This window comes from Filicampus tigris, chromosome 4 (assembly GCF_054856515.1).
Source record: "Filicampus tigris isolate MCC_2025a chromosome 4, RoL_Ftig_1.0, whole genome shotgun sequence".
NCBI lineage: Eukaryota > Metazoa > Chordata > Actinopteri > Syngnathiformes > Syngnathidae > Filicampus > Filicampus tigris.
In genome coordinates, this window is record NC_141220.1 from 22,014,748 (window position 1) to 22,028,756 (window position 14,009).

At 39.2% G+C, this 14,009-nt stretch overlaps 2 protein-coding genes across 2 annotated transcripts; one reads left to right on the forward strand and one right to left on the reverse strand.

Moving 5' to 3' along the window:
• The first annotated feature begins 444 nt into the window (after nucleotides 1-444).
• On the forward strand, nucleotides 445-2,205 carry LOC147148947 (echinoidin-like). Its single transcript, XM_086027506.1, has 7 exons — nucleotides 445-466; nucleotides 607-669; nucleotides 770-797; nucleotides 928-1,013; nucleotides 1,182-1,316; nucleotides 1,778-1,880; nucleotides 1,950-2,205. The coding sequence occupies exons 2-7, from the start codon at nucleotides 607-609 to the stop codon at nucleotides 2,018-2,020; spliced, it is 486 nt and encodes a 161-aa protein (XP_085883632.1). The 5' UTR covers nucleotides 445-466; the 3' UTR covers nucleotides 2,021-2,205.
• Nucleotides 2,206-4,356: 2,151 nt separating this feature from the next.
• Nucleotides 4,357-13,159, reverse strand: LOC147148948 (C-type mannose receptor 2-like). The gene is made up of 14 exons (XM_086027372.1): nucleotides 13,100-13,159; nucleotides 12,751-12,813; nucleotides 12,591-12,618; nucleotides 12,389-12,474; nucleotides 12,134-12,259; nucleotides 11,585-11,693; nucleotides 11,421-11,513; nucleotides 11,358-11,365; nucleotides 8,535-8,594; nucleotides 8,389-8,416; nucleotides 8,179-8,267; nucleotides 7,911-8,042; nucleotides 4,546-4,654; nucleotides 4,357-4,472 (listed from the first exon to the last, which is right to left on the reverse strand). Exons 2-14 carry the CDS (start codon nucleotides 12,811-12,813, stop codon nucleotides 4,357-4,359), a joined length of 1,047 nt encoding a protein of 348 aa, XP_085883498.1. The 5' UTR covers nucleotides 13,100-13,159.
• Nucleotides 13,160-14,009: the final 850 nt, after the last annotated feature.

Sequence of the window (14,009 nt, forward strand, 5' to 3'; positions counted from 1 at the left end):
GTAGTAGAGTACGCAGTTTTCAAGTACGCAGTTCTCTGGTTACAAACAGTGAGCATTGAAGTAGTTTGCGTTGCGGTGTAAGAATCCAGAGGCCACACGGCACAAGAAGGCACGCTCAGTTACCGACGTGGTTGCTGCTTTTCATACAAATATTTACAGTAATTATGGCCTAATAGTAGACAATGGTGCTTTTCGAATTGTCTACAATTTTCAAAGGACAAAATATTCCTTTGTTACTCTGAGTTATATTTAGCAGTGACTCACTCTGGTCCAAAACATGTTTGGCAAATCCAGAACAACACTAATAAAGGTTCTTTGTTTTTCTTGTATGGTACTTGCTTATGAGCTAGTAATGGTATCTTGTCTGATGTGTCATGTGACACATTCGACATTCCAAGACTGCCAACTCAACATATAAAAGGAATCGTTGTTGCCATCCTTAGGATCAAGCATCAGAACTGCAAAGGTAACTTTACATCTTACTTTTTCAAACTTCATGCGACTTTTTCAGCATGTATTGCATTGCTGTCTTTTACATGATGACCTGTCAATGTCACGCTAATATTTATTGTTAGAAATATCAAGAATTGTTTTCTCATTGCTCAGATGGCATTTGCTCTTCGTTTGTTGTTCCTCCTTTGTGGGATCAGTGGACTGTTCACTGGAGCCGTAAGTCAAAATCTCACCCCCTGACTGAATGAACTGGTGTCTTCATTCGTGTCAATGTTCTGCAGTCTAATTTTGACCAATGTGCTCTTCTTCATCACAGTGGTCTTGGAAAAAGGTTCAGCTGAAAGGTTGGTAGCTTTGACTCTTTTTTATTTATTTATTTATTTTTTTCAAACGCACAAATTTAGTTTTGTCTTCTTGACATCCAATTTGATTGACACATATTGTTTCCTTCTTAAAACAACAATTGTGCTGCAGATAATAACTGTCCCAAAGACTGGACCCGGTTGGGCTGTCAATGTTATATCTACCAAAGTGAAATTAGGAGCTTTGCAGATGCAGAGGTATGAAGAATATACGTGGAATCTAGTTCCCAACTATTTTACTGCTATTACAAGCAGTGATTTATCTGTCTCTTGATTAAACACTTTGGATCAAAGTAAAAATATCTTGCCTACTGTATGACAGATCTGAATGAGTGATATCACTTTTTCACTCTCTTTTTCCATCAGAGCGTCTGCAACATTCTTGAAGGGAATCTGGTCTCCATCCACAGTGATCTGGAAAATGCATTTGTTCTTGAACTGGCTCGAGCGGGTGGTAATACCAACGGTGTAATCTGGATTGGACTCAATGATGCGATTCTGGTGAATTAATGAACAGCACATTCAGATTGAATATTGTCACTTGTGTTCCGTAGAAGCATTTTTGCCACATAGAAAATCAATGTCCTCATACTCAAACTTGTCACCAGATTAAGGGATGTGGTGTTGAGAATTTCATGAGAGGGGAACTCACTGGAAAATATCTAGCGCCACTTGAAAAGAAAAACAAAAACACATTTTCCTACAGGATAAATTGTCATTATTTTCTTTTTTCAATAGTCCAAGCACCCTTGCCCTCCACACTTCTACCTCAGTGTGTCAAATACCAGGTTCACAATGATACAATGATTCATAGCGGTTTCACAAATACCAGTTTCACAATGATACTATAATTCAAATAATGCTGAATCAAAATCACGATGGATTGTGACCAACAAACAGAAGATGCAAATCCAAGTAATGATCTTTACATGTCACTCATTCAATTTGACTTTATCTTCCAGCAAGATGATTTCATATGGACTGATGGCTCGATTAATGATTTCACCAACTTTAACCCACCACTTGGCCCCACTAACGAGGACTGTGTACAGATGGATCAAAATGGTAAGTAAAATCATTGATTAAAGTTGCCAAAATACAATGTTGTTACACTTTAACATATCTCTCTTACAGATGGAGATTGGCAAGTTGATATGTGCACAGAAGAGGAGGCATATGTCTGCATCAGAGATTTGTTGCACTAATCAGTCTTTAACATCAAGTTTGCTAATCATAATGACTCAGTAAGATAACATCAAACTTTGTTGGTATATTGTGTTCCTATCTAGTCTCCTTTACTTCTTCCACAATGCTCTATTATTATTGACTACAAATTTGTCATGTCAAAGTGATTTTCTCTGGTAAACGAAGGAATCTTTCTGCATCAAAATATTATTTGTGCCTTTTTTATTCACTCCATTTTAAACCTGCTCAGTTTAATGCTTATTCATAGAAAGTTATCAAATGTTTATGTTGAACGTATGACAACTGCATGGACATTGGTGACCAACATTTAAATGGTTAAACTACAATTAAAGGGTCCGTATAATACTAATTAAAATGCAAGAATGAAAAGCGTAATGAAGAAATGATCAAAATTCAAAAACAGGACAAAAATAATATGCCGTCTGCACAACACTTCTGAGTGTAAATTTGTACAAAGTGCAAATGTTCAAATTAAGATAACAATGTGCATATATTTTGTCTGGAGTCAAAAGCAGTCATGCAAATACAGTTACTGTCCCATTCAATTCAATTGAATCAGTGAGGGGATGGTGTGACTGATGGTTCCTACATGGCATGGTGTGATGTCAGTGAAGGAACTAGAAGCAATTAGTACATTGTAAAATGCGGACTATACATTGCGTATAATGTCCAAAAACTGACATCAATCGTCACCAAAATGCATGTGGACATCTCGGCTAATGCCCACGTCAACCTCTGAAAATATCAAAACGACAGCCCTCTTCATATGCACTATTAGAGAATGAGGAAATGCACATCTTACCTTTCTCTTGCGATTGTGGTTCATCCATCCATTTTCTGAACTGCTTATCCTCACTCGGGTTGCGGGTGTGCTGGAGCCTATCCCAGTCGACTTTTGGCGGTAGGCGGGGTACACCTTCAGCTGGTCGCCAGCCAAACGCAGGGGACACAGACGAACAACCATTCACACTCACAGTCACACATATGGACAATTCAGGTCCTTTTTTTCTTTGATAAGAATATATTTATTTATTTATTTATTTATATATGATAAAACCTTTCAAGACACATATGTTATGCTCCGTCTAGGGGTGTCCAGGACATAACACGAAGCCGGCAGTAAGACTGATTACCTTACAATAATTACTATTTTAGTTTCGTCATTAACACATAACTGAACAAAAGAACTTCAGTGTGAACCAAGGCCACAACAGCAAACAAAACATTTCTTGCTGGGAAAGTAACAATTCTAATGAAACAAGAACACCAGTTATTACCTTCCCCTCTAACAAAACAAGACAAAACGCAGTAAATTAAATGGTTGTTCACCTCGACAGTGGTTTCAGTAGCAGAGTACTTTGTACTGTCTAAAATGCTGGGCATTGTGAAGAATACCATCCATCCATTATCTATACCGCTTCTCCTCACAAGGGTCGCGGGCGTGCTGGAGCCTTGTGAAGAATACAGCTCTGTGAAAATGGTAACCGTCAGTAAAATTGTTTTAAGAGAATGCATATGGGAAACACCGCTTCAATTCAAAAGAGGTTAGTTTGTTGGAACTATTTTATGTTTTTTCATGCACTGAAACATCTTGAGTGTTTTTTATGAATACATACATGTCGGGGGGGGGGACAACTGCACCTTCTTTGTGAAAAGTTCCTACTATTTTTTTTATTGTGTTTTGTGTCCGCTGAGATTGTCAGGATTTTCAGAAGGTTTTGGAAATTTGGGTGAATTTAAAATGGATCCTAGATTTGTTTCAGGCGCACACAGCATATAGATCCATTGTGATCTAAAAGTTGCACGTTTAAAGGAAAAACACAGATTCATAGTATTGTTGAAATTGCACTCATTTATGTTGAGGAAATTCACATTGCTTTTATTTGAAACAAGATTTGCAACATGATAGTCACTAATACATATTATCATAGTGTAATTATTTACACCAAAACGTTGGGGGGAAATTTGGAATTGTGGTTATTTGTAGTAAATAGTTTACAAATGTACTGGTCCAGCCCACTTGAGATGAATTTGAGGTGATTGACATGTCAAAAAGTTGTATGTTTGATTTTTCTCATTTTTATTGCTATGGTGAAACATTACATCACCCAAGAAAAATTATGCAAACAAATGGCTGAGAGAAAAAGAGACCGGACTAATACAATGGCCATATTTATACACTAAATGACATAATGCATAAATCGAACAAGTCTAACACAAACAATTTCTCAGACTGACATATATGAAACAATAATTGTGTCTCTAAAAAATGTTATTGACATACAAATGTTTAACTTTGATAATAGGAAAGGTTAGAAAGCCGCTTACATCTTTGTCAGTTGTTTGACTTCGTACAATTGTTTGGATTGGCAGGATTTCCGCCGTTGCACAAATCTATGATGCAGGTAAATGTGTTCTGGCTTGTGCAGGGATCATCTTGCCAAAGTCCATCTGTAAGAAATAAATGTTGGAGTAGAACAGCATTATATAGTTTAAGCATACTTTGATCACAGATTTTACTTACCGCTCGTTATTAACGCTACACAAGTACCACTGTCATCAGGCTGATTATTTTCTGAATCAAAGTTTCGGAAAGTCCCGAGTGATCCATCGGTCCATATAAAGTCATCATTCTGAAATACAAAGTCAAGATTTGTATGAGTCACATGTACAGATAATAATTGCTTCGATTTGCATCTGCTTTTCTTGGAGTGCGGGGGTTTTCCTGGCAGCTCCTTGGGGCCAACTCGCCCGGTGCCATTATTGTATGCTTGAGTGCTTTGGTGTTTGTTGTTGCGCGTACTTGTAAGCTGAAACTTTTGATATAAATAAAAAATTTAGAATAAATAAAACGGGGCGGCACGGTGGCCGACTGGTTAGCACGTCCGCCTCACAGTTCAGAGGTCGTGGGTTCGATCCCGGCTCCGGCCTCCCTGTGTGGAGTTTGCATGTTCTCCCCGTGCCTGCGTGGGTTTTCTCCGGGTACTCCGGTTTCTTCCCACATTCCAAAAACATGCATGGTAAGTTGATTGGACTGTCTAAATTGCCCCTAGGTGCGATTGTGAGTGCGGATGTTTGTCTCTGTGTGCCCTGCGATTGGCTGGCAACCAATTCAGGGGGTCCCCCGCCTACTGCCCGATGACAGCTGGGATAGGCTCCAGCACGCCCCGCGACCCTTGTGAGGATAAGCGGTGAAGCTGCATTGATTTACCCGTCTTATCATGAACCACATGATAACATGCAGAGGTGGGCAATTTACAAAATTTTGCTGGTCCGTCATTCGTCATATGTCAGCGGCCTGGCATGTGTCCGTCATCATCAGTCGATCATTTTTTCCCAAGCCGAACCAAACTATAATTGTCAATCGGTCAGTCCGTCATGTTATTTTAACCGCGCTGGACTGGAAACATTTCACTGCTATGTATACGGCCTTCCTGCCTCCAATGTCAAAACAGATCATTCCCCTCCTGTCTTAATAATAAGGACATGCTTGAATGAGATGTTACCGAAGATTCAGCAACTCATTATGAAACGGCAAAGATGTCATTTTTGAAGTGTTAACAGATGCAATATCACGAGCACTGGAGAGGAGTAAAACAAGCTCCACTGAAGATGAAGCAGAGAGTCATGTCAACATGATAGTTGAGGCATTGCAAGTGTCTGATGCTAAGTCGCAACAGTAAAGTGAAGAGACAGCTAAGGACAAAGAGAAACAAAACAGTGAAAGAACACATTGAAAATGGCTGGCCCAAAAGATCCTGTCCAAAGTATTGTCATGTCAGATCAGAGCTAAGTGTGGCCAATGGGCTATTATTGAGAGACAATAGAATCCCAATTCCACACAGCCAGGAATGTGACATACTGTAAAGGTTACATGAGGGAGTTCTTTAGAGAACTGTAAGACACACTGTTTACTGGCCTGCCATCAATAAAGACATTGACGACATGATAGGAAGATGTGCAGTGAGAAAAAGCACCAGAGTAAACACGTGAGGGAACCCATGGCAATTCCCAGTCTTCCCATTGCAATTTGAAATGAAGTAGGAACAGATTGGTTTCATTGTAACAGAAATAACCTTTTGCTAGCGATAGACTATTGTTCAAACTTCCCTGAGTTGCTCAAGTCAGGAATGCAATGTCATTGCTCATGCCACGTCAATATTTGCCAGACATGGGATACCAGAACCTGTTGTGAGCGACAATGGTCCTTGCTATAATTACAAAGAATGGCTGCAATTTACAAGACAGTTTCCAACATGTAACATCCAGTCCTCAAAATGCTCAGAAAAAATGGCAAAGCTGAGAACTGAGTGCATATCATCAAACAGCTTCTGAAGAAGCCAACAGACAGCAAGTCTGAACCCTATTTGACTCTTCTGCCCTACAGGACTGCTCCTCTGGACTGCGACTTATCTCTAGGAGAACTGTTGACGAATCGCGAACGATGCACAACATTGCCCTACTAACCAAAGGTCAATCATAATGAGGAAATAAAAACATCCATCCATCCATTATCTATACCGCTTATCCTCACAAGGGTCGCGGGGCGTGCTGGAGCCTATCCCAGCTGTCTTCGGGCAGTGGGCGGGGGACACCCTGAATTGGTTGCCAGCCAATCGCAGGGCACACAAAGACAAACGTCCGCACTCACAATCACACCTAGGGGCAATTTAGAGAGTCCAACCAACTTACCATGCATGTTTTTGGAATGTGGGAGGAAACCGGAGTACCCGCAGAAAACCCACGCAGGCACGGGGAGACCATGCAAACTCCCCACAGGGAGGCCGGGGCCGGGATTGAACCCACGACCTCTGAACTGTGAGGCGGACGTGCTAACCAGTCGACCACCGTGCTGCCGAAACAGAAACAATACCATGAAAATCAACTAAATGTCGCAAACCACTTGCAAAAGATGATGTGAGAATTTGCGAGCAAACTGCTTGGGACAGAAAGCCTACTCTTCTTCAAGAAGTTGGACCAAGATCCTATGATGTGAGGATGGAGCAAGGACAAGTGCTAAAAAAGAACTGTTGCAACCTTCTAAAGACCAAGGAGACCTTCCAAGGGACAAATTGTGATCTTGCGGATGTGAAGGATTCTGTGTCATGTTCAGTCACAGTGCCTGACTTGAAAACGAATGGAAATGTGCAGGCGGAGGCAGGTGACGTGTGCACAGGATTACCTGCATTGAGGAGGTATGAGTGGCAGATGGAAAAACCAGCTAGACTTGATCTGTGAGTCAATGGATGTGTAACGTAAAGAAAAAGCAAATGTTGATGTTTTCATGACAATGTTTAAGTTGTAGGCACATGTTTTTTTGTTTTGTTTATGTGTAATGTTTGTTTATAGCTTCTGGATAATAAAAGGATAATAAAAGCACAAGCACACACTGGCGGTTACTAATTAATTACTATTTGTCATCATTTGAAAGATGAACCAGACAGTGACGATTGTTATAACTTCCGGATCCACTACGCAAGTTAATTTCACAGTAAAAGTGTGACAAATGTTCTAAATGGATCTCCATGGAATTCATATGTGTCATGGAAACTCCACAATCCGGAAATTAAGGCTACCCTTAGACTTGACCGTATCACGCCTATTTGGTAGTTGCTCACAAATTTCCAGTTTCCGCACGGTGTTTCACAAGTCTGGACGGGAGAATCGCTGCACCTTGAAAGTGCTCAAGCCAGGTGCATAAAAAAATTACTTCAGCACGAAAGGGAGAATGTGCCCTTAACTACTCAAGACGACACCTCCTTTCCTTACGCTAGTGATAAGTTTGAGTCAGTAAGACACATTCAATTTGTAAGTGAGAAAATGCTTTGGCCTGTAATGAACAAAAGTGACAGGATCCAATCATAATGTTTGTACTGGGCCATGTTTCACCTCAACTGCATCATGGAGTCCAATCCAGGATGTTGTCGCATTATCACCTTCTACAACCAGTTCAACAATGAGCGCATTTTCCAGGTCGTTGCGGATTGAAGCAAGATTTCCGTCTAGAGCAATGCAGGCGGCCTTCATGGAAAAAGAGCACAGTGTTGATTTCACTCATTCACAGCTATCAGCTGTGCAATGGGTTCAAACAACAAACAAATAAATCACTGATTGTAATAGGACTTTATCACAGCTTCTGTATAAAAGGTTTCCATACCTCCGCATCTACAAAGCTCATTGTGGTATTTTGGTAGAGGAAACAGTAACAGTCCACTTGAGTCCAGGTGCTGTTAGGACAGTTGATGTCTGCAACACAATTGTTGTTTCAGGAAGAAATTCAGGCATGTCAATAAAATCTGGTGTCAGTATTGGCAAAGCAAAGAATTGGTTGATTAAAAAAAAAGATCATTGAGTTACAGCTACCAACTTTTCCAATGACTCAAAGGTAAAGGCCACTGCAAAGAAAAAAAGCACAATGATAAAATCAGACTGCCGAACACTGACACAAAATACATCAAACAAACATTGTAGTAAATATGTTTACTTCAGTGAGTGGATGCGATTTTCACTTACGACTCCAGTCAGCAGTCCAATGATGCCAAAAAGGAGGAACGAATGAACAGCAAATGCCATCTGCAATGATAGAAAAATACTTCAGATTTTGAACGATAAATATCTATTTACAAAAGACTGTGTAAAACAAAAAAATGTGGTTAACGTTGAAAAAGTAACATGAGTTTTAAATGTAGGATGAAAAGTTGGATGATGTTACCTTTGCAGTCTTGATGCTTGATGCTTGGAAAGAAGGTGAGCAGCTTTATATACGTTGCACTTGACAGCCACGGAATGTTGAATATGCGCATTATATCAGTGTCACACGAGAAGAGGTCCCACAAGAGGGAACTAACTTTAACTTCAGTATGTAACCGAACACAACAACGTTGTTTTGATGTCAACGTTGTAAGTTGCAAAATACTGTACATTACTTTTTTTTTGTGGGTGACAACCCCCATTTTTCATGGAAAATGCTTTTTGTCTTATCTAACAATAATAACAATAACAATAATAATAATGTTGCCGTTAATGCTGAGAGACCACATTTTTGGAATGCACAGTGCCTTGAAAATTTTAGGAGTACTGGCATAGAAGTAAAACATTTTTAATGTGACATTATTGCCAGTCAGTATATTAACGGGGAGCAGGTTTGTTTGTTGTGAATATCGTTGTTACTGAGATACTCTGTCAGGTAGCCTAAATGAAGTGTTGAAAGAAGAAAAGTCAGTTGTGCTGTTTGTGTGTCAAAACACTCAATGTTCAGACTAAGATTTTTGTCGACTATATTTATGTCTCAATGTTCAGACTAAGATTTTTGTCGACTATATTTATGTATTGCTTTTGCTGTCAAAATGAGAGCACTGGGAACAGGGTATGGCTGAGAAGCTCAAGCATGCTAATTATCAGAAAGAAGACGATTCAACCGGAGCAGTTGCATACCAAGCCAACAAGCATAACTGTTTCACTGTGACAGGTAGCATTCCATCCTAACCCTAAAATGGGAGGTGTGCCATCAATTATGATGAAAAAGTCCCTGAGCGTCTTTAAATAACTCTGATTAGTTGTTCTGTTGTTGAGAATTCCGACAACAAACAACAAAAGCAAATCCAAGGATGTTTTCTCTCTGTTACTTTATTTAATAATCAAGGTAAAAGAACTGATTTGAATTCCGAACCAATTAATACAGCTCCTTTTATTCTACATTGTATTCGCATAGAATACATCTGCCAGACTTCCTGTGTCTTTTCAGCCATGGCCTTTCGAGACTTTTTTATAGGCTTGGTCCTAATAGGCATACCTTCCAAATTCAGTTCAATTGCCCTTGCGGAGTTGGGTTTCATCATCAAACTTGTATGCGAACTACAAATTGTGTTGCTTATTGTAATATGTTATTATATATTAGTGTAAATAACTGTTTGGAATGCAAGGCAAGTTTATTTGTAATTTCAAGTGCTTCACACAGGACACGCTAGACAACACAGTACAAACATTTTGAAAGACATATATAATAAGTGGTTAAAACAGCTAATAACACCCACAAGAGATAAACATAAAGTTTACTATGTTGACTTGGAATAAAAAAAAAATAGAAAGCTTAAAACCTTTTAGGCAAAAACAGCAATGAACAGGTGTGTCATTAATCTTGTTTTAAGAGAGCTCACACTCTCAGTAGACCTGATGTTTCCTGGGAGTCTGTTCAAAATATATATAAAAATATATGGCGTATAGAAACTGAATGCCTCTCCGTGATTGCTTCTTGCTTCTGAATCCGGGGACACAGAGCACACCTGCACCAGAAGACCTGAGTACTCTGAATGGTTCACACTGGACTAGATTTATTTTGGGATCTGAAACATCCAGAGCTTTAGAATCTATTATGAGTCCCTCAAAAAGAGAAAAGAAACCTCAGAGCAAGTGTGTGATGTGATCCACTCTCGTGGTGAGGACTGGATCTGCAGTGTTTTGAATCAGCTGCAGCAGTCTGATTGAGTTTTTAGCGAGCCCGGGAAAGAGACTGTTCCAGTGTTCCAGCTGTTCCACCTCGACGATAGACAAATACACGGGCAGGTTTTTCAAGAGTCAGCTTTGATATTAGGCCTTTATTCCTAGCAATATTCTTTAGGGTATAACAAACTGGACTTTGTAATTGATTTGTGTGTTTTGTTTTTTTCAAATCTAATTTATCATATATATTTTTTTCCAAATCCATGACAACCCCCAGATTTTTGGTCTGGTTGTGTTTTTTTTCACATTAGTGAATGGAGCTGCATGCTGACTGAAGAAAGATTCCTCCTTGGGTCCAAAACCAACTTGCTCAGTTTTTCTCTTTTTAACTCAAGGAAATTAAGAGACATGCACACAGTAATGCTTCATGCATTTACCCAGCACTTGAATGGGGCTTGAAAGAAAATTCAATGTCAACAGTATGGAGTGACAGCTTTTTTAAGGCCAAAAATTAGCAATAAGTGTGCAAGTTATACTGTATCTATATTAAGGCCACAAAAAAAAAAAAAAAAAATTCTTGGGTCCCGTAAATGCTATCAGCAGGCATTGCAGGAATGCACTAGTCACACACATGCCATTTCAGCAATATACAAGGTACATTGTACAATGAGTACAGTATGTTTCTGTAAGGTGGTTCAAACCCTTGTTCCATGTGCCCCCTTTTTACTTGGAACATTTGCCCAATTCACATTCACAACAGATGTTCATTCCCAAAATCAGAGGCACAATGGACTCTCAAAACAGGAAAGGGATTTGTAGGCCAAACCAAGGGACAGGACAAATTGTTTTCCATAAAAAGAGAAGAAGAAGGGAGAAGAAAAAGAGAGATTATAGTACCGTAAACCCTTAGATACAAAAACACGGTGAGTTTGACAATGTCTCATTGAGGAATGGCAGGACAGTCCGGAGAGGTAGGATCTCCGCCATTGCACACATCCTGGATGCAAACATAAGCGTTCTGGTTTGTGCAGTCTGCATCCTGCCAAAATCCAGCTGTAAGAAATAGATATTGATGTAAAACAACATTATGTTGTAACCAAATTTAAATCGCAAGTTTTACTTACTATCCTCTTCCATCTCGACACAGACACCAGTGCCATCAGGCTCTGGAAGAGTCGGCTCAAAGTTAGTGAAATCCACAAGTGAACCATCAGTCCATAGGAAGTCATTTTCCTGGAAGTCAAAGAGTCACAGTTGAATGAATCCCATGTAAAGATAACCATTGCTTGGATGTGCATCTACTCTTAGTCACAATCCATTTGGATTCATCGTTACACATATGTTTGATGTCAAACTAGATTTTGAGGTAGGAGTGTGGAAGAAAAGGCCAAGTGATAGAAAAAGAAATAAATGTATAAATAAATAAATGTTTAAAAATGAAATTAATCTGAAGAGGAAAGTGGATTGGATTTATACAAAAAGTTGAATTTAAATCCCCCTAGTGGATATTGACAAACATCGACCTCTAGGTGGAGCAAGATATGTTTTCGTGTTTTGTCCTCTCATGACTCTACACCTTCTTGATTTAATCTCTAACAAGATCGAGTCGACAGGACACGATGAACACAAGTGACAGGATTCATTCAGAACGTTTGTAATGGTAAAGGTCTTACCCTAATTGCATCATGGAGCCCAATCCAGCCTTTTACCCCGTTTGGTAACAGTTGACTAACAACATTATTTTCCACCCGTCTGTGAATGGAGGCCAGATTTCCATTAAAATTATTGATGCAGTTGTTCTGGTGATGGAAAAAGACATTGCAAAGCCGTTTCACTCATTCGGATCCATCACACACCAATCAACAGGTGAATGGAGTACTGATTTAAAAAGAACTATATAACAGCTCAAGTGTTAAAGTGTTCCATACCTCTGCTTCTACAAAGGTTCCTGGGGTAGTTTGCAACATGTAACAGTGACAGTCCAACTGAGTCCAGCCTGTAGGACATTTAATGTCTGCAACACAAGTGTTGTTTTAGGGAGAAAATGAGACATGTCAAAATCTAAGGTCAACATTGACAACATTTAGAAATTGTTCAATTGAAAAGTAGCACGGAGTCACAGCTACCAACTTTTCCAATGTTTCAAAGGTAATGGCCGCTGTAAAGAAGGAGAGCACATTGCTAAGGTCAGACTGCAGAGCATTGACACAAACACAGGCACCAACATCAAACAGTATAATCATTCAATATATATTTATATTGAAGCCAGTGAGTAAGACTTTTGACTTACGACTCCAGTCAACAGTCCACTTATGCCACAAAGGAGGAACAACGAGCAAAGAGCAAATGCCATCTGTGTAATGATAGAAAAATACTTCATACTACTGATGAATACCGTCATTACATGTACATGCGACCACATGGAACAAAAATGCAGTTATTGTTGAAGAGGTCCCATTCAATAGAGTTTGAAAAGTAGAATGTAAAGTTTTGAAAGTTACCTTGAATTTTCAGATTTCTAACACTAAATATTAGCGTTACACTGACATCTCACCATGTGAATCAAAAATGCAATAAATGCTCAAGACGACACATAATATTGAGTTTGAAAAGTGTGATATAAAGTTGTGTGAAGCTACCTTAGCAGTCGTGTTGCTTGATGCTGAATATGATGACGCAGCTTCCTTTTATATGTCGGGTTGGCTGTCTTGGAATGTTGAATGTGCCAAATGATGTCAAAGTCACATGACACATCAAACCACGTCCCACAACGAGGAAATAACTTTAAATCAAGTCAGTTTGTAATAAGACAAACAACAAAACAATAGACCTTTATTACTGATGTTCCGTGTTTGACAAATAGGTTTTGAACCAAAATGAGTCACTAGGAGCCCAACTCGTGGACTATAATGAAGGAATATTGTAATGCAGTACAACGGAACTTCACAAAGTATGCATTAATTTGTTCCAAGTCGGTTTGTGAACTGCAGTGTTTGCCAACTGAACTGATACTTGGATAACAGTACAAGCATCAGAACAAAAAAATAACCGCAAGAGAAGTAAAGGTCACCTTGTACAATATACTTTGAGAAAAAGTATTAAAGTGTCTGACAATTGCTGTACTTAAGTGTCCAAAGCACATATCTGATTTTAAATGTACTTAAAGAGGAAGTCAACCCAAACATATTTTTTCAAGAATATGTTCTAAGTAATTGTGATGTCATTTTCGGTCGACAGAAATGACAAAATGGCCGCCCCCTGAAATGGCTGAAAACGGGGTGAATTTTGCTGCTTAACTCATATTCCTCATACCCTTTAAGTATTAAAAGGGAAGAGTACTTTTCAAATTGTGATCATTTAGAATTTGATTTTATTATTTATCTTAAGAAATTGTTAAGTTTCACTTGTACAGAGCTGCAGGTGTCACGTGACTATTCCCGCATACGTTTGTTTCCGCAGCCACAGAATAGTAGTGCCAGGCAGTGCTGCCAACTTAGCGATTTTCTCGCTATATTTAGTGAGTTTTCAGACCCCTCTCGCGACTTTTTC

Coding starts and splice junctions, on each gene's coding strand:
- LOC147148947 (XM_086027506.1), top strand. CDS start 607: ATGGCATTTGCTCTTCGTTTGTTGTTCCTCCTTTGTGGGATCAGTGGA. Junction 798..927: donor GAAAAAGGTTCAGCTGAAAG/GTTGGTAGCTTT, acceptor ATTGTGCTGCAG/ATAATAACTGTCCCAAAGAC. Junction 1,014..1,181: donor GGAGCTTTGCAGATGCAGAG/GTATGAAGAATA, acceptor TTTTTCCATCAG/AGCGTCTGCAACATTCTTGA.
- LOC147148948 (XM_086027372.1), bottom strand. CDS start 12,813: ATGGCATTTGCTCTTTGCTCGTTGTTCCTCCTTTGTGGCATAAGTGGA. Junction 12,260..12,388: donor GAACCTTTGTAGAAGCAGAG/GTATGGAACACT, acceptor TTCCATCACCAG/AACAACTGCATCAATAATTT. Junction 11,694..12,133: donor GGCTCCATGATGCAATTAGG/GTAAGACCTTTA, acceptor TTTGACTTCCAG/GAAAATGACTTCCTATGGAC.